This window comes from Trichophyton verrucosum (genome assembly GCF_000151505.1).
Source record: "Trichophyton verrucosum HKI 0517 chromosome Unknown contig00205_1.f1.exp, whole genome shotgun sequence".
NCBI classification, from domain to species: domain Eukaryota; kingdom Fungi; phylum Ascomycota; class Eurotiomycetes; order Onygenales; family Arthrodermataceae; genus Trichophyton; species Trichophyton verrucosum.
In genome coordinates, this window is record NW_003315517.1 from 144,874 (window position 1) to 163,514 (window position 18,641).

Below are 18,641 nucleotides of genomic sequence, written 5' to 3' on the forward strand. Positions count from 1 at the left end.
CACCATCGAGGCATCGGTGTCGTGTATCGTCTTTGTTCAATGCAGATAAATCCAACTGCTGGCGCAACGTTCTGTCGGGTATAAGCTCCCCACGTGATCTACCTTGTTCTTCCATCACATGACGTCGATTTATGGAATCAGGCACTCAACATTCAAGCAGAAGCAAAGCAACAGAAACAGAGGAAGAGAAGACGAAGACGAAGACGAAGAGAAGCAGACGAAGCAGGCAGTGGATGCGCATCTGGAGAGATCGCTGTTGAGCCCCTGTTATCCTGCTGACCAGCCTGACGCTGTGCTTCGTTGACAGCTACAGCTATAGCTACATCTACAGCTCCAAACATCCCAAGCTTCTCCTTCAGTGTCGTCATCATGGCAAGCTGGTTCACATCGTCGTCCCCGCTAGACGACCAGGTTGAGAAGGCTACGTCCTCCAGCTTGTAAGTAATAAGTCTCGATATGTCTAGCCGCTGCTAACAGTTACTAGGGAGGATATCGCTTTGAACCTGGAGATTTCCGACCTGATTCGGTCCAAGACAGTGCAGCCCAAGGAGGCTATGAAAGTGCTGAAGCGCAGGCTGGAGACGAAGAATCCCAACGTTCAGCTCGCGACGCTTAAGGTCTGTGTATTTATTGATATGAGATGCCTTGCTCCGTTCGCTAACAGGGGCTCTTTGCGTAGTTGACCGATACCTGCGTGAAGAATGGCGGTCGGCATTTTCTCGTCGAGATCGCATCTCGAGAATTTATGGATAACCTCGTTTCCTTACTCAAAACTGAAGGCCCAAATGCTCTAAACCATGATGTCAAGACCAAGATGCTGGAGCTTATACAGAACTGGGCTATGGCCGCTCAGCCCAGGAACGACCTATCTTACATCGCCGAAACTTATCGGAAACTACAGAACGACGGATATAATTTCCCACCAAAGACCGAGATCTCAAGCACGATGCTAGATAGTGATGCTGTAAGTAGGCAACTTTGTTTCGTGCCGCCAACTTATAATATAATAGATAGCCAACTGACTGTGCCTGGTAGCCCCCAGAGTGGATTGACTCAGATGTATGCATGCGATGTCGCACTGCATTTACATTTACCAACCGCAAACATCACTGTCGCAACTGTGGGAATGTTTTCGATGCACAGTGTTCTAGCAAGACCCTGCCACTACCGCACCTTGGGATAATTCAACCTGTCCGTGTGGACGATGGCTGTTATGCAAAACTTACGTCGAAATCCACCAGTGCAGCCGCTCGCTCGTTTAGTAATTCATCAAACGTACCAGCAGTTCCCGCGAATAAGCCCCGCATGGAACCTCGGAGTGCGTATGCTGATAACGATTTTGACGAAGATTTGAAGCGGGCGCTACAGATGAGCTTGGAGGATTCAAAGGGGCGGCAGTCCTCTGGTTATGTTCCACAACCTAAATCTACATACGCTTCGCCAAAGGTACAAGTTAGCGCACCAAAAAATGATGAGGAAGAAGATGCGGATCTTAAAGCTGCTATTGAAGCATCATTAAAGGACGTGGAGGAGCAAAAGCGAAAGCATATTGCGGCTCTGAAGAGCTCTGCATTTAGCGACAAGCCAGCGTCCAGCAAATCTTCCGCAGTATTGCCGCAAAAAGATTATGAGTTGACACCTGTCGAAGCTGAAAATATCAACTTGTTGGCCACGCTTGTGGACCGGCTACAACACCAACCTCCAGGAACCATTCTACGAGAACCCCAAATTCAAGAATTATACGAAAGTATTGGTGCCCTACGACCGAAGCTCGCTCGAACATACGGCGAAACGGTCAGCAAATATGGTAAGATGTTATCATTATAAGGGTGACCCTTGAGACTAGCTAGGTGCTGACTGTTCTAGATACTCTTCTTGACCTTCATGCTAAACTATCAACGGTTGTGCGATATTATGACCGCATGCTGGAAGAACGACTCTCAAATACATACTCGCGCCAGACCTTGAATGCTTATGATAGTGTTCGCCCTCAGTCTGGTTCCAACTTCTACCCATCTATGACCCAGCATAACACAGGTGGCCATGAAGGCGCCGAAAACTTTTATCTTGGAACTGGCGCACCATCTGAACCCCATCAGTCGGTGTACCCCCAATATCCAAGTACTTATTCACAACCGCCGCAACAGCAAGTACACGACTACCAAGGTTCAGCACTGTCATCTACTCCTTCTTTTGACCGGAGAGCTTCTACCCACGGTAGCCTTCACTCTCAGCCCAGAAATTCTGAACAATTCTCCCGGCCACCTCCACAGCCCTCTTATTCGTACACCCCTCAAGATCTCACGCATTCTTCACCACAGGGAGCAGAGTCCGTCTCTCCACCACAACCCATAGCACATCAATATCCACCTACCCAGTACCCGCCACCATCTGCAACCCCTCACCAAACTGTCTACACCCCTCCTGCTCCAACAAACGGACAAAATCCTAACTATAACTATATGTCACCCGCCCTACAGCCCCCCCTACAGCATCACCAGCAGCAACAGCCGCCTCCACCACAGCAACAAGCTGCTTCAAAACCTGTCGTGGAGGAAAGTCTGATCGAACTTTAACCAATAATGATAAGCTGCTAATAAGTACTTCGTGAAATTTGATGATATGCCATCTATTTACCCAAGCATAGTCTATTGTTAATCACTAAAAAGATTGAACATGTATCCCTTTTCATCTTTTTCTTTTGCCAAAGCATATTTCCTACTTTGGGATATTCAATAGAGGTTGGAGATTAACATCATCATCACTCTTCTCTCCTATGCTAATAATATGGAGAAAGTCCCAAGTCCCCACTTTGTAACGTTTATAAATGAGAGAATGACAGTATTATTGTATTTGTATCTGATATCTGATAACCTTAATATTACTGTAGAAAACCCCGCGCTAATAGACGCCGTAACCGCAGACCAAGAACTCTAACCGCGGCTCTAAAAGGCTGGATCACGTGTAGCCAACCTCAACATTCCGCCTTCTTGATGTTATCAAGATATTTGATCAAAACAACGAAGTTAGCGATTCGAGAGGGGAAGATTGGTACGGCCTCCCATCTGCACTCCCCTGCAAGCACATAATGTCGTCGCCTCCGAACACGCATGCCCCGCCGCACAAGCCGGCTGGGCATAAGCCTCACCGTCCGCATGTGGTTGGAGGACAGCGCGCGCATGGCCGTAACACGTCACAGATGAATCTGAATAAACTGCAGCGGTTGGCTATGGCGCACAACGCTATCAGCGATCTCCACGGAGGACAAGAAACGCCTGTGACCGGTCGACGTCATCATGCGAGAAAGAAGTCTGCCCCTTCATCACCCGCCACCAGTCCAAAGACCGGCCACCATGTACGGTGGAACGGCTCCGCTGTGGCATTGGGCGGCGTATCATCAAATAATCCAGCCATGAGAAAGAATCTTTCAACTCCCATTTTGAAGCGAGAAGGTTCAAGCGGTAATATCATCAAGAAGGGACACTTACTAGGCGAACTGAGCAGGATTGAAAAGACGGAAGAGAAGAAATCAGTGGGCTTTGAACTCGCGGGCTCCGACGACGACGACGACGAATGGGAGGATCATAGCTCTCCTTCGGGAGCGAGCACAAGGCGAAATTCACTTGTTATGGGTAAGGCCGGCAATACTGATGGAAATCCCCAAGGTACTGCCTTGACGTTTACCAAGTCGCCTTTGGTCCAACAGAACAACGCAGCGGATATGAAGCCTGAATTGAGTGAGGGGCCAGCAGCTGGTGAAGCGCAGCCTGATTCTACAAAATCTACCGGAGACACAGCCCAACCAACAGAACAAGGGCAAAACGACGTACCCCAGCGGCTTCTCAGCCGCCAACACTCGGGCATGGTGCCTCCAGCGGTGTCATCAGTTTCCGCTACAGCTACCCAGGCACCGCCGGAACGAAGCTCTCGAGTATCATCATTTGCCAACCTATCCAGCCTTGGCGGAATAAATCAGCCGGACACTCGGCACAACAACGAAAGGGAAGACTCTCAGCGGTTCAGCCCTAATGCTACACCCTCATCTACTGATGTAGGGGTATCTCGGTTTCTAATAACTCATCCAAATGGGGGTAGTCATCCTGGTGGCCGCTCCGAATCTGACTTCTCGACCCCTTCCTCATTTCTTCCTAACTATCAACCTCGTACACCACCTTCTCCGGAAACAGCTATAACGAAAGCTCTCAAGTCACCTTCTCGACGCAGGCCTGCAGAACCACACTCCCGTACACAGCAAAAGCTATGGCTTCAACGAACTGCAACACTCTCAACCTCGCCATCGGAGACCTCAATGGGGTCCATGACACCCGCTGTAGTACCTCAAGTAATCGATTCAAACGCCGCGCATGCTCGACTAGCCCTCGATCCTCATCGTGCAGCCACCGCTGCTGGTGGATTCGCAGGCGGCCCTTCAACTGAAGGAGAGTCTAAGAGGATAAAGAAGGTGTACGAGCGCCTTTCTACTGAGTTTTCGGTCATGCATCGTTTCCGAAACCCAGTCGTAGACAGCCTAAATCGAATGTACGACATGACCAAGCCTCCTGCAGGACAGGGTGGAACATCTCAACCAAGCGCTTCTTCTAACCCTGGAAATTTGAATACAAATGATATCAATCACGAATCTTCCTTACACGCACGCAATGGCAGCCATTCATCAAATACCAATACCTCAAAGCAGGTGAAACAAGGCTCGGTACGGTTCAAAGATCATGAAGAAGCTTATAATGATGACTCAGATGACCTTAATGATCAAAGCAATGATATCTCATCGCGTTCTGGCTATCACCTTACGGAAGAGGAGCTATTGGTCCGCCGTATGTGGAATAGCCTTGAAGTTGCTGCCCCAGGAGATTAAATGGCAGTGTCTAAGGGGATTATTTCATATTCTTTGTGTACGACTATCTTCAGCCCATATATTGGCTGCATTTATCAACATTTATTAAGTTAGCCAGCTTATTGGCCATTAATGATAACATCTAAATCCTTGATATGAATATAGAAATGCCCACGGTATCATAAATATTTATTTTGAAGGATAAAGCCACAGTTATGGACGGCCAAACGATTTTTTCTATACAACATACGAGCTGAGCTGTAACTCGACAATATCATGGTGCCTCTATCAAATCAATCGACAGGAAACGGTTAAAGAGAGTTGTGAAAAATCAAATATCCGAGCATATAGGTTATTAATCAATGAATATTATTAAATGATATAAGCCAGACTATGGGTGTTGGACGGTTGGCGGGATAAACTCCCTGTCCAAAGCCGAGATTCACTCAAAGCTTTGCAGGACATCAAATTAGAACGGCAAAAGAGTAAGGAATCAAACGTTTTGGGCACGAGGTGTTCCGCCTCCTCGTACAGTTGCACCTCTATGTCGACCTCTGCCGCGGTCCCGGTCTGAGTGCCGTTTTTTATCCTTGTCATCCGGTTGGCCAGATGTTCGTCTCTGAGGCTGTGAGTGCCCAGCTGGGTTATTTGTTGCTGTCCCCGCTGACTGGGCAGTCTCTGCACCAACAAATCTAGAAATAGACCCTTCAACACCTCGGGTAGTATTTGAGCGTGATTGTCCCCCTCTTCCTCGTCCCCTTCCACCCCTGCTAGAATTTCCCCTTCTGCTTCTTGATTTTTCGCTTTCCATCTTTGCTCTGGCTTCTGCAGCTTGCTCCTCTTGCATCACGCGCTTGCTCTCTTGGTCCCACCATTCCTGGAACTCCTGCTCGATCTGGATGTCATGCAGGTTATGTTTTGCGGTTGCTGCTTCGTGGATCTCATCCTTTTCAGTCTGTTGTTGAAGTAGAATAGTTGCGAGAGATATTTGGGACGTTCCTAGACCAGTTGAGGCAGAGGGTGAAGATTTAGTGTGAGGTGTACTGAGAACCGCCGGTTTGGGTGGTTGAGTGCGGGGAGGTGTTCTTGGATAAGTGGGTTTCATAAGCGGGGATGATGAGCCAGGAGTTGCGCTTGACCCTGCTACTGTCTGGCGCAGGGTAAGCGGTGCTTTTGGTGTGGTGGAGCGTGCTGGATTTGACGTTGATATATCGGCATCGGCTTTTGTTGGCTTGAGGTTAGGCGACCGGGGAATTTGCCAAATAGGGGTATTGCTAACAGCACTGGATTGTTTCTGCTCAGCAGCCAGCTGCTGTTGTTTAAGCTTCTTTCGTTCCTTTTGGGACAGCTTCGGGGAGAAATTCCGGGTTGCTTCTGCCTCAGGGCGAGAGAACCCTTCAATGCGGTACGGAGGTGTGTTTGGGCTACTTGATTCTGCTATGATATCCCTGAGGCCACCACGGATTTTTGTTGGAGTGATGGAAGACCAAGGGGCTTTCGGCGGTGGAGAATTTGGAGTAGCGCTATTGTTGAAGGTACCGGTAGATGCAGGTTGGGGTATATCTTTGACTTTGGACATGTTTCTGGGGGGCTGAAGAGTAGTATATGAGGGTTTTGTTGAAAGATGAGGAAAAGTAGCAGGCCCTAAATCCAGACCTAGGCCAGGCCCTGAGCCGGGGGTTGCGGGTTGAGGTTGGCTTCGAGGCGAGCCGCGGGAACTTCCCGCTGGTGTTGGTCTCAGACTATCTCCACGGCGATTATCGGCGTGAAGAGATGGCTCATCATCCATTTGGAATATGAGATCACCAATTGATCTCTTCGGAACAAGTGTAGGGCTTGCCTCAATAGGTGGTTTATCCGACGATGGTGTGACGATACCTACTTGTTTTCCTTTCCGTGACAGCGGAGACATGGATGGTTTATCCCTTTCGAGGCTTCCAGGTCGCAGCATTGTGTCGCGAACCTCATCTTCATGTAAATGCGAACGAAGCTTCATCGCATCAACGCGGCAGTTTTTATCTTGTTCGATAAGTGGGATAATATCTGGATAGCGTTCGGCAAGGAAAGTCTCAGAGTTACGGCCACGCGAGATGGGTTGAGAGGTAAGCTGCTTGTCCTGGCAGATTTGGTCGAGTTCCCAACGCAAGTCCGGATCGAGCTCATCCAGTAATCTGTTTTCAAGCATAATCTCGAGGTTAAGGCAAATGAACTCTAGCGCTGCTCGTTTGAATTCCTTCACAGAGCACGGCATCACAGCGTTAAGAAGTTGACATACGTTCTGTATGGTAACGAATGTGCTTAGCCTCCGCTGGCATATTTGCGCCAATCGGTCAATCATCAACTCGTTTGCAACGCTTAGCACGTCAATGACAATATCCATGAATGCATCGGCATTGGAGACGTGTACATCGTCGAACAACTCCTCATCGACGTCTGAGTATATATATCGCATGACGAAATCCCATACACTGGGTTCCACATGGGATAAATCAACGCGTATAGGCTCAGGGACATCACGTTCTGTACCAGAAGCTCTCGCGTGTAACCAACGGCCACCTGCTCGACCCCTGAAAAGACCGTCAAAGAATGTGCATCGGCTGTAGAGCACATGGCTGTGAGCTTTTACCTCTGCGTCTCCGCTGAGCTCAATCAGTACGTCCGCTGTGTCAAAGAAGGAGGTATCTTGTATGGCGGTGGCCATGTCATTATGTAGGGCTGTTGCTGGTTGGGTCATTATCCTCGCTGCACGTTCCAGGCCGGCCATCTCCAGTGCTGCCGCTAGTTTGAGTACCTCAATGCGTACCTGCCTGTATAAGGCTGCATTGGCCAAGGTTGCATCTGTTTGCTTCTTATCATTCCGATTCCTGAGCCAGACATCATATAACCTATCTGTATACAAGTATACTGCTAAGTTGAAAAGCGCCATAAATGAAGTATTGGAGAATAGGACATGCACTTGTCCTGCCTTATCGTACTCGATTGACATAACCCCTTGAAGACAGAAGTAGTATTCCTTCCGGAACGTGGAGAGAGCGTTACGAAGGATATGGCTGCGAGAGGATAGCATGAACTCGTGTACGGGGATTCGGGTGTCACTTAGGGAAGTTGATAACCAGGCAATCGACGGGCTGGAGAGAGATGAAGAAGCCCGCTGGGTATCAAGTATGGAGGCCATCTCCTTTTCAACGTCAATATCAGCACCCTCGTCTGTCTCTTTGTTTCCAGGAAGAGATTTTGGCTTGCGAATGTCAATTCTCCCCTGTCCTTCATTGGTAAGCTCTACCATCTCTTCGAAGGGCATCAAGGGCAGAATATCAGCTCGTAAGCGGGGCTCGTCAACCACGACGCTTCGTCTTGCTACGTCGCTGGTACGCTGTATAATAGCATAAGCGCCAAAAACATTGCTACGGACTCCCACAGCACGAGATATGTTAGGGACTCGAACAAATTTATACTCCTTGCCGGCTGCGACACCTGCAACAGTGGGTTTAATACCCGCTCTTCGTTCTTTCAACCAGGCTGTGCCAGATTGAGTGCAGATGATTATGGAGCCATCCTGTCCGACATCCACGTCGCAAACAGCCATGTGACTCTTTTTAACTGCCCAGGTACGAATAGGATGCGGAAGAGAGTTGCGAATCTTTGCAGGATTGGTGGTTGACATTGAGGCTGGAGTTGACACTTGCCTGCTGCCCTCTTTACCATCTCTGTCCCTTTCTTCTTCACGTCGTCCAGGGACAGAAACAGTAAAGACTTCGCCTACATTGGAGAGGGCACAGATGGTGTTTCCCCCTGCGCGTATCTTCGTCACATAGCTCTCGCCGGCGCCATATCGTGTAGCCATGAAACTGCTACGGATGAAGCTGGATACTGACCCGGTCAACGGGAAAAGGAGCTTTGAGTATCCATAATGCGTAAACACCCAGACATCATGGTTTTCTAGTAAAACAACCGTAGCTCGCTCAATAGCGCAAACAGAGGAGATAGACACACTGAACAAGGAAGCTCCCACTTTACGAGGTATAGGTTGTGAAGTAAGAGACCTAGCATCAGCATCCATGAGGCCAAGCTGACCATCATTGCGTCCAAAGGTGTACAGGGCAGATGACGTGAAGACAACAGAATGGATAGAAGAGGCAGCTGCACCTAGGATACGGTCACGTTTGAATGGGTTAAAGATTTGGCGGGGAGACAGTTGAGTAGGAACATCGTTGGGCGAGCTTGCTGTAGGCTTAGTCTTCGGTAACGTGTATCCTAGCTGGCCATATTTGTTGCTTCCCCACGTAAAGACCTCGCCCTGGTCCGAGATGGCAATGGTATGGTCTAGGCCGAGAGCAACGGTGGTGATGCGTTTGCCGGTTATAGCACCGGTGTCCACACATACTGGACTAAAAGACGTTCCCTCATGTCCAGTCCCGAGCCTTCCACCAGGACCAAACCCACACATGTACAGGTTACTGCATGGATCTGTGGTGAGGATGGCAGTGTGTAGCTTGGACATGACCACGTCCTGCACGATGAGGGGTGTAGACCGAATAAGGAACGGGATCTCCTCTGGTGTTTCAGACTCGAGTGAATTTTCATATTTCTCCTCGTAAAATCGATGTATCAAGGCCTCTGGACGAGGCAAGGTGATACGCTCAGGGAATTGCCGATCATCGCTGTCCCCCACGCCCAGCGAGAGGTTCTTGTTGCTTCCAAAAGTGAACAACTCGTCACCATCCAGGTTAACTCGTGGGGCAACAGATCTGGCGTTACCATACTGCTCTCCTCCAACCTCATCTTCTGCCTCGAGACTTTCTTCATCGTCACTATCGTCCTGCGTCTTTTTAGTGTCCACCGGGGTATCGTATATAACACTAGAATGGAAGACTTCAAACGGACTGTTCCCCTCTCTGTCTTTGATCTTGACGAGCCCACCACTACCTTCTCTATGTAGTATTGCCTGTGCAATAGAAATGTTTCCAGCATAGAGGGCCCTGTGCAGGCATGTCCACCCACTCTCGGCATCTTGCACGTATATATCCAAAAAGGGCCCCGGAATCGCCAACAAAGCAGACGCAAACCCATATGCGCTCTCCTTATCTGAGGAGGCAATGAGGTGCATCAGAGTCCGGCCATGCTTATCTCTGGCATTGATATCATTCCGTGTCAACGTCGTATTGGACAAGGCCTGCCTGTCCGCCGGGGAGAAGGAAAACGAAATGGACGACTTCCGGCGGTGCTTGGAGAAGGCTGTTGGCGAGCCATATGAAAGAGACGAGGCGCCTATCACCGCAGAGGAGCTTTTGTATGCGTTGTTGGCGTTGCTGCCGCTGGCGTTGGTGCCGGGAGGTGCGGCCGCGGTGGTGAACGTGGCGCTGGCCAGGAGGCGAGAGAAAGCGTCAACATCGTCCCGGAGAAAGAAGTGAAGCAGTTGCCAGCTCATGTGCCGCAGCGAGAGGGCTGCCGTGTGAGCCCTGGCTGGCTTGTCTGCCTGTATATCTCCTCCTCTGCTGCGTGTTCTGTATAGCTGGTTATCTCGGTCGACGATCTCGGTGATGTGGCTCGTTCGGGTTGTCGGGAGCTGTCTGGGGTCCCGGCTCAAGTCACTCTGCCGACTCTGCGGTCTTGACGGCGGTATCAACGACGATATAAATTGGTGATAAAGACCAGGTAAAGACGACGACGACGACGACGACGACGATGACGATGACGATGACAACGGCGAAGATGAAGGATGAAGATGAAGATGACGATGCAAACCGACGAAGCGCGAAGTGGGATGTCCCTCCCTTGGGGTCCCCGGAGGAAGCTCAGAGGTCGCAGGCCAAGCTCACTGGCCAATCAGAGGCCGCAGAACCCCGCGAGCGCACGAACGTGGTTTGATTATGTCATCTCCAGCCAGTGAGATCGCTAGTTAAAGCTTTAGTTAAAGCTTCCGTTAAGGGCTTAAGTAAGTTAGTTAAAGGACCCCCGGAGTTTAGTTAAAGAGACGCCGGAGCTAGTTAAAGCGCCTCCGCTGAGCCCTCGCAAAGTCTCCGCTAAAGACAAGCCCCAAGCCCCAAGCCCCGTCACAGGGTTGCGGCCCTGATAAGGTCAGCGTCTCTCGTTCCGCATCACCAGGACGAATGGCTCGCCAAGTGACTTGCCACGGCTGACTGGCTGCTGCGACTCGCCTAGACGTCGGTATCCGCGCCGTCACCCTCGATCGACATGGGACGTCAACGTTGATGTCAACAGGCAGCAAGGGGCAAGATGTGATGTGTACGAAGCATCCTCATGCGGTGTGTGGAGAGGAACAAGGGCGGTTTGTTTTACATGACTGGTGACTCCCTCCCCCCTTGCAGGCCTGGTCAGTTATGACTCTTATCCGGTCGCTTCCCCGTTCTCATTCTTTTCTTGTTCCCTTTGGCTCTTTGACTGTCTTTCATCTGCTCCATCATCACGCTGATCGAGGGGAAAGATCGATCAGTAATGTACGGTACAGAACAATACCTAATGCCGATAAATTACACACAAAGCAGGGGTCTTTTTACACCAGTAGGAAACGAGGCCGCCTGGCTGGGCGGTGTAGGACTGTTAGTCAGCACGTATATTTCGTATGTATAGATGGTACGGTACAGTACAGTGTGAGGCTCTGTTGCCGCCGCAGCAGTGAAGAGACATCAGAACATAAGCAAGGATGGGATTTCATGCAGCCGTCACGGTGAAAGGAGGCGGTGAACGTCTACGATAATGGGCACCCTTTACTCTGTAGTCTTTGTGATATCCTGACAACAGCATTATTGCAACAAAGCAGGCCAGGCGCCTGGCAGGTAGAAAAGCAGGGCGAAAGCACGCCAATAATACTCAATACTCAATACTCAATACAGAGAGAGAGCGAAAAAGATACCGCTGAGTCAGCTAGTTATCGTCCCGGGGGGCGCCCAGGTCATGTGTTCGCCCGATTCGGTCATCTCAACCTCCATCGCTCGACTTCATCGACGTCAACTCCGTCTTCTTCGTCTCCGCTGGCTCTCATCTTCATCTTTATATCTGCACCTCCTCGCCCGGCTGCGCAGAGACGCTTGTGGTGGTGCTGGATTCTTCACCTCCCGTGTGTCTGCATAGCCTGCCAAGCGCATCTTCTCTCGGTTTTAGTGTGGCCCATCCCTGTGGAGGAAGCTCCCCGGCGGTACCTAGCTATCCCCGTCAAAACAGCCAGCAACCAACAGCAGCATCCAGCACACACAGCCAACCTGCATCAAACAAACCACGTCTGCGGCGCTTCGTTCTTCTGCCGGTTTCTCGTTTCTTCTTCTTCAGTCGCTTCTGCCTAGCCAGAGATTCTTGCTGCCTTTTTCCCGCTGCGGATCTCCTAGTCACCACCCAGTTCTAGAACCCAGCATCCACCCCCAAAAAGCATGGTCGTCAGAGGCACCACCGCATCTGCCTGTCCCGAGCCAGCTCAATAACCACCTCGATCTCTTCTTCCCTTCCCGTCACGTCTCGATATCTTTTCCTCCTGTTCCTCTTCTTCCTCCTTCTCCGTCTCCTTCAACAGGAACAAACAAGCTTCCAGGGTGCTTAGGCTATGTTATCATGGCCTGTGATTCATCCCCTTCCAACGCCTTCTTTGCTCCCTCTGCTGGAAAGTAGATAGACACCGCTACTACCACCACTACTACTACTGCGACGACAGTCATCCTCAGCCAAACACCAACCGTCAACAACGCCATCGGTGCCGGAGAGGCTGTCGATAATGCATCAACGACCGCGGCCGTTACCCCGGCCGGCCTCGGAGGCTCCTAATCCTCCCATACCGGCAGACGAGAGACCGCTCTCAGACAAACAGGTCCAAGACCAGATTGCAAAGCTGAACCAGATCATCCAGGTATGTTGGTAGAACAGCAGAGCTAGAAGCTGGAGCGACTGAAATATATGCTAATAGGTGTTGTGTAGAACTACCATACCAAAGCGGCGCTGATTATTCTTCATTCGAGGACCGTTTTACGGCCGATATACAGAGAGGGTGTTAAGAAAGTAAATAAATGGGTACTTATAGAGCCTCATCCTTTCGTTTTGTTATATATGCCTATCTTTCTGTTGTTCTAGGATGCTAACAGCCGCAGTTCAATGTCGAGGTCGATGACACAGATACCCTGCGAGAAGATCTCACCCAATGGCGGAACTGTACCGCTACCGATAAACGGCCCGAGCCGCTCATCATCGAAACCTTTCTCGACGGCTCTCAGCTCCAGAAGCACGAAGAACTCGTCATTCTAGATGACCATGGCAAGCGATGGGATGTCTTTGACGCTCTCTCCGATACCCCTGGAGGGCCACCGGAAAAGAAACGCGGCACAAGGAATGAGGTCATTCTGGAAAGATGGGTTATCGAGTTGGGCCCTTCCAGCTCTTCTGGTCTACCAGGAGACATGACGCATATCTTACCAACGACATACAAGAAGTGCATCATTACATTTCGCTCCTTGTTCGCTTACTCAAAATTACTACCTGCTTGGAAGTTCACTAAACGCCAGTCGAAGGTCGCCTCCCATCCAGCTTTGCGGCTACAGCATCGCATAATACCAGCAAGCAAAAGCCAATACGGCAGCCGTTCGGATCCCTTGGCTATTCCTCTGTGCGGCAGCTCAAGCGATGAACCAGATACCTACTCCTTCGGTGTCACTGAATCCCCGGCTGGACCACTTTCGATTCGTGTGACTTATCGGATTAACTGTGAATTTCGTGTCGACGACGCTGAGTCCATGTTCAGCTCACGGTTTATGGGGGTGGATGATGATCTATTCCGTCCCTCCTTACCGTCGGCGAATGACCGTGAGGAGCAAGTTCGAGCCCAAAATGTAGATATCGGCTCTTTGCCGGCCAAGCATAGGGCCTCGAACAATCCGGATCTCAGCCAAGCATATGGCAGCATGTCGACCTTCCATCGTGCCGATCCAAGCATCAAGGGAAGTCCCATATCTGCCCTCCGTGCAGCTAGGGATTTAGTTGGTGGCTCGCCTTCTCCTCCAACACAGATGCCTTCACCGAAACTTGGTCATGCACGGGTTGCTTCGCTTTCCGGCGAAGACGGACATTCACTGCAGCGCAGGCCGTCAGTCTCCTACCAACCATTCAAGGCACCACCACTCTCAGCTTCTCCTGGTCCCGGCGCTCCTCGTAGCTCATCAACCAGGGAACCCTTAAATATAAGCGTCAACCCAACCCAGAATGTCCTAGGGGCCTCTCCATCTCCCAGGAGGATACCGAACTCATCCACCCGCCCTCTCTCAGCGCACGTTTTGCCCGACCAGGCTGTCTTCTCCTCAATGTCTGCTTCTCCAAAACAAGCTCCTATCTCAAAGTATAGCAGCTCGTTCAGTCACAGACGTGGCCGCCTCTCTACCGGCGGAGGAAGCAAGACCGAAGAAGACAATAACTCGAGTGGAAAAGCAAGCATCAGTTCATCGTCAGCGATGGCAACAGGACAACGAGACTCGGCCTCTGGTGTTTTCCCTGTGGTCGATACAGATGAAGACAACATCTCTGAGTTTCTCAAGATGCTAGACCAACGGAAGGATTTGCTATCCAACGGTCCCGATGGTTCGACTTTCGATCCGGCATCGAGCAGAAGGACTACCACAGCAACACTATCTAGGTTCCAGAAGATGAAGGACGCTAATACCGCCTTGTCAGATTCTATGACTTCGTCTCTGTTACTACATCGGTCAACTGCCTCCTCGTCTAGCAAACACCTCCCTCCAGCCGCAACAAGCAACCCGACAGCTACGGCTGCACCAAACTCGCTACCCAGCGGCGTCTCAGGTTCTATATCATCATCTCCAGGCAAAGCTATCTCCCCACATACACCACATACTCCAGCTGTTCCATCTAGGCTGAGCTCAAACAGCGTGATCGAGTATCCTAGCCCCGACGAACCGGGCCATATCATCACCACAAATACCCGCTCGCGTCGCGCTCCTCGCCATGAATCTCCCCTGGGAGAAACCTCTGAGCCTGACCAAGAATCGGAATCAGGACCACAATCCCAAACAACTACTACGGCCAATGCGATTGATATACCGCTGCCTGCCTCTCCACATAACCGACATCACCGGGGAGCATTCGTTTCTAGTTTCCGCCGCTCCAGTTCTGCTGCTCAGCGTCGAACTAGCACAGCAAACTCAAACAACACCGCAACAGGAGACGAAGATGTTCCTGACTTCTTGCCCTTCCCAACAACTACCAGAAGTATCAGTCTAGGAGCGCAAGACAGATCCCCGCCATCTATTAGCGAGCTGCTGCAGTCTGCGAGTCCGGATGCAGAGAACCACCCTGCAGTCTCATCCCCGGTCGACAGACGCCAAACGGAAAGCCCTCAGACTCTTGACGCAGAGAATACAAAAGAGAGAACAGCTTTGCCTTACCGGCCTCGCGTTACTCCTCAACCAAGACTTGACCGAGAACCACAGGCAAATTCCTCACATACACATGCACAACGAGCTAGCACGAGAAGGTTCAGCACCGCCCGTTCACCATGGAGCAATGTGAACCCTTCATCGAGTCCCAACCCTCACGGTAATGGAATTATGGACGAAGACGAACCACTATTATTCACTATGTCGGATTTCGGAGCGGGAATCAGTCACCGCACAACTACCCATGAATCAAGACGAGACCACGACAGACGTCGAGATCGCGAGAATAATCGAGAAAGCGATGGTGGTGGCGGCTCTGGTTCTGGTGGTGGAAATCCCTGCTCATTTCATCCTTGGGATTAATTTGGTTCTTTTTTTTGTTTTTCTATACCCATCTCCCCCGTCTGTCCTACACTCCGTTGCACATGGCAGTTTAAGTGGTTCTAGTTCTACGTTGATACGTGATCATGTTCTTACCCCGTTCTTGTTCTTGTTCTGACGGAGAGCCTTGTCTTCTTGTTCAGGTCCACGATGGTTTTTGTGGTTGGACGCTGGCGGTGTCCCTACCATATTGCCCATGCCCATGCCCATGCCCTTCTACATCCACATACCCAAGCCCACACAGATTGCACTAGCTGCTGTCTCCGTGTTAGCCCTCTTACTCGTCACCATCTCGCTGCCACTATACATCATGCTCGCCTCACTTGCCGCTTTAAGTGGTAATACTCACTCGTCCTCGCTCCCTTCCCCTACCATACGGATGCAGACCACTTGTGAATAAGTTGGCTTCTCATCTTCATTCCTACCCTCAGCAGCCTTTTTTGTTTATTTTTATCCTTTGCATTGCCTTCCTATTTGTTTGTCGAGTACATTGGTACTACGTGGCGCGGTGCCTTTGACAGGTTTGGTCCTCTAATCCCCTATTAACCCCGCCCTTCTTATTCTTTCGCATATCTTCTACCAACATTTTTCTTTTCTTCTCTTTTTTTTTTTTTTTGGAAAGAACCATGCCATATATCTCACATCTATTCTGCTCAAATAAAGCACAGCAGCCTCTTTATTTTATTTTTTCCTATTGAACTACAGTTTGGCACATTGGTTTGTTAGTTGGATTGGTATCGATTGCTTGTTTTGTTTTGCTTTTGGTTATTGAGTTGTTTAAATAGTTACCGTGGTTCAACGGCCGGTTGATTGGGCTTCGGTTTGGCTTCGGGCGTTGGACTGTTGTCTTTTTGTCTTCCTTCGTTTTATCATAGACATCACGATTCGATTCGACTTCATAACACATATTAGGCTGCTAAGGCAAAGAGAATGGACATATAGGGATAAATGGGATCAGGTTCTATGTGATATATTCAACACGCGCTGTGTATAACGAGATCTCCATAGTAGCATAATATCATAGTATTTTTTATTATACGTTGGTTAACCTGCCATTCTCTAATATTGATATAACTATAGGAGGGCTCCAAGTATTTTTGAATAAGCAATCACAATATTTCAATCCACCTACTAGTTGGTTGGTTAGCTTTAAACTGATCATCAGAACAAGAACAGAATCCTTCAGCCAGGTTCTATTTTGATTGGTGATCCTTCATGAAGGCTTAACAATTATCGAGGTGTGAAATACGGGGCAGTTGCCAGTTCTTTCTGGCCACTGCGATGGGCAATCAAGTGTATTCATTTAATTAACACTTGAGGTCGCCAGCAGAGATGAGATTTTTCCGTCAGCAACTGGCGGTAGGCCTTGGGCTTGCTGCCTTCTCGGTTGATACCCTGGCGACTCAGAGCCAACCAAGTGCAATATCAGACCATTGCGTCCAGGCAGTAAGTCTTTCTAGGGCAATCATGCTGTTTCATGTAATAACTATCATTCAAGTAACAATTTCATACAGTGCAAAGCTTTGACGAGCAAGCTTGCAGACCAGGTCAGTCTGCCGAATACCACGGTCTATGACGAGGAAAAGACGCAGTTCTGGTCTGCTCAGCAATCGGACACATCTCCGACATGTTTCTTCCGTCCTAAAAACTCACGGGATGTCGCTGCTGCTATCAAAATATGTCGCCATACCGGATGCCCCTTTGCAGCAAAATCAGGGGGTCATGCTGCTATGGCAGGTGCTTCAAATATTGCCGGTGGTCTTACCATCGACTTTTCCTCCATCAAGAGCATTATTGTGGGAAAAGATAGACGTACTGTCTCTCTAGGTACAGGGAACACATGGCTCAACGTCTACTCGCAGCTCCAGAAAGAAGACCTGGTAGTTGTTGGCGGCAGGGTGGCTGATATTGGTGTCGGTGGCCTGACACTAGGAGGAGGCATCTCTTTCTTCAGCAACCTATACGGATGGGCAGCGGACAATGTTCGAAGTTTTGAAGTTGTCACGGCTTCTGGTGATATTGTTCATGCGAGCTCCCATCAGCATACTGATCTATATTGGGCCCTCCGAGGTGGTGGCAATAACTTCGGCCTGGTCACTAAGTTCGAGGTCTTTTCATACCCTTTAAGACGGGGAGAGATGTGGGGAGGGAACTTAGTATACCCGGGGGCTCAGAATGCGAGTATGTTCCGGCATTTAGCTGAATATACCAAGCACGGTGCAGAACAGGATCCCAAGTCTGCGTTGATAGTGAATGTTGTATACGTCCAGCAGTTCGATCAGTATATTTGTGTAGCTCAAGTGGAATATTCCGAGCCTATGAAGGACAATAACACCCATCCTGCGGTCTTTGATGGGATATTTGCTGAGCCAGGCCGGGTGATGGACACAGTAAAGTCTTCTACACTGGCACAGATTGCAACGGATTTCAACGATGCCAATCCCAATGGCTTGAGGGAAAGTTACTGGACAGCAACGATCGAGGCCGATGCGGAGCTTCTCTCAGACCTCCTGGAACTTTGGGTTAAAGCTATCGACCCCCTACGAAAGAATGTCAAGGGGTATCTACCAGTATATTCACTGGAACCGATTGGTACCCCGATGCTCAAACCAATGGCCAGACGGGGCGGTAATGCATTAGGTCTAGATGATACAAAACCCATTATCATCATGAACCCCAGTGCTAGATGGGAATATGCAGAAGATGATAAAGTTGTCATCGACGCATATGTTGGCTGGCTTGAGAAAGCAAAAGCAAAGGCTGAGGAACGAGGCCTCTGGAACGATTTTGTTTATATGAATTATGCCAGTGTCAAGCAGGATCCTATTCGAAGCTACGGAAAGGCCAATATTGAACGGCTTCGCAAAGTGGCTAAAAAATATGACCCCGAAGGTATCTTTCAACGTCTGGAGCCCGGATACTTCAAACTCTGAGAATGGTGGTACTCTAAGAATACTTTTTTATTGTTGATAATATCTAGATACATGGATAATTTTGATGTCGGTAAATATATAGGTTCGGCG

The 18,641-nt window shown here is 49.7% G+C and overlaps 5 protein-coding genes across 5 annotated transcripts; 4 read left to right on the plus strand and 1 right to left on the minus strand.

Moving 5' to 3' along the window:
- Positions 1-118: 118 nt before the first annotated feature.
- Positions 119-2,576, plus strand: TRV_02307 (uncharacterized protein; the record flags this gene model as incomplete). Its single annotated transcript, XM_003023514.1, has 6 exons — positions 119-266; positions 320-437; positions 485-617; positions 680-964; positions 1,144-1,807; positions 1,867-2,576. 6 exons carry the CDS (start codon positions 119-121, stop codon positions 2,574-2,576), a joined length of 2,058 nt encoding a protein of 685 aa, XP_003023560.1.
- A 623-nt stretch (positions 2,577-3,199) lies between these two features.
- Positions 3,200-4,873, plus strand: TRV_02308 (uncharacterized protein; the record flags this gene model as incomplete). The annotated part of the gene is made up of 1 exon (XM_003023515.1): positions 3,200-4,873. One exon carries the CDS (start codon positions 3,200-3,202, stop codon positions 4,871-4,873), a length of 1,674 nt encoding a protein of 557 aa, XP_003023561.1.
- Positions 4,874-5,345: 472 nt separating this feature from the next.
- Positions 5,346-10,280, minus strand: TRV_02309 (BTB domain and ankyrin repeat protein; the record flags this gene model as incomplete). Its single annotated transcript, XM_003023516.1, has 1 exon — positions 5,346-10,280. One exon carries the CDS (start codon positions 10,278-10,280, stop codon positions 5,346-5,348), a length of 4,935 nt encoding a protein of 1,644 aa, XP_003023562.1.
- A 2,295-nt stretch (positions 10,281-12,575) lies between these two features.
- Positions 12,576-15,600, plus strand: TRV_02310 (autophagy protein Atg13, putative; the record flags this gene model as incomplete). The annotated part of the gene is made up of 3 exons (XM_003023517.1): positions 12,576-12,707; positions 12,776-12,856; positions 12,940-15,600. 3 exons carry the CDS (start codon positions 12,576-12,578, stop codon positions 15,598-15,600), a joined length of 2,874 nt encoding a protein of 957 aa, XP_003023563.1.
- Positions 15,601-16,950: 1,350 nt separating this feature from the next.
- Positions 16,951-18,551, plus strand: TRV_02311 (isoamyl alcohol oxidase, putative; the record flags this gene model as incomplete). Its single annotated transcript, XM_003023518.1, has 2 exons — positions 16,951-17,064; positions 17,133-18,551. The coding sequence occupies 2 exons, from the start codon at positions 16,951-16,953 to the stop codon at positions 18,549-18,551; spliced, it is 1,533 nt and encodes a 510-aa protein (XP_003023564.1).
- Between the last annotated feature and the right edge of the window lie 90 nt (positions 18,552-18,641).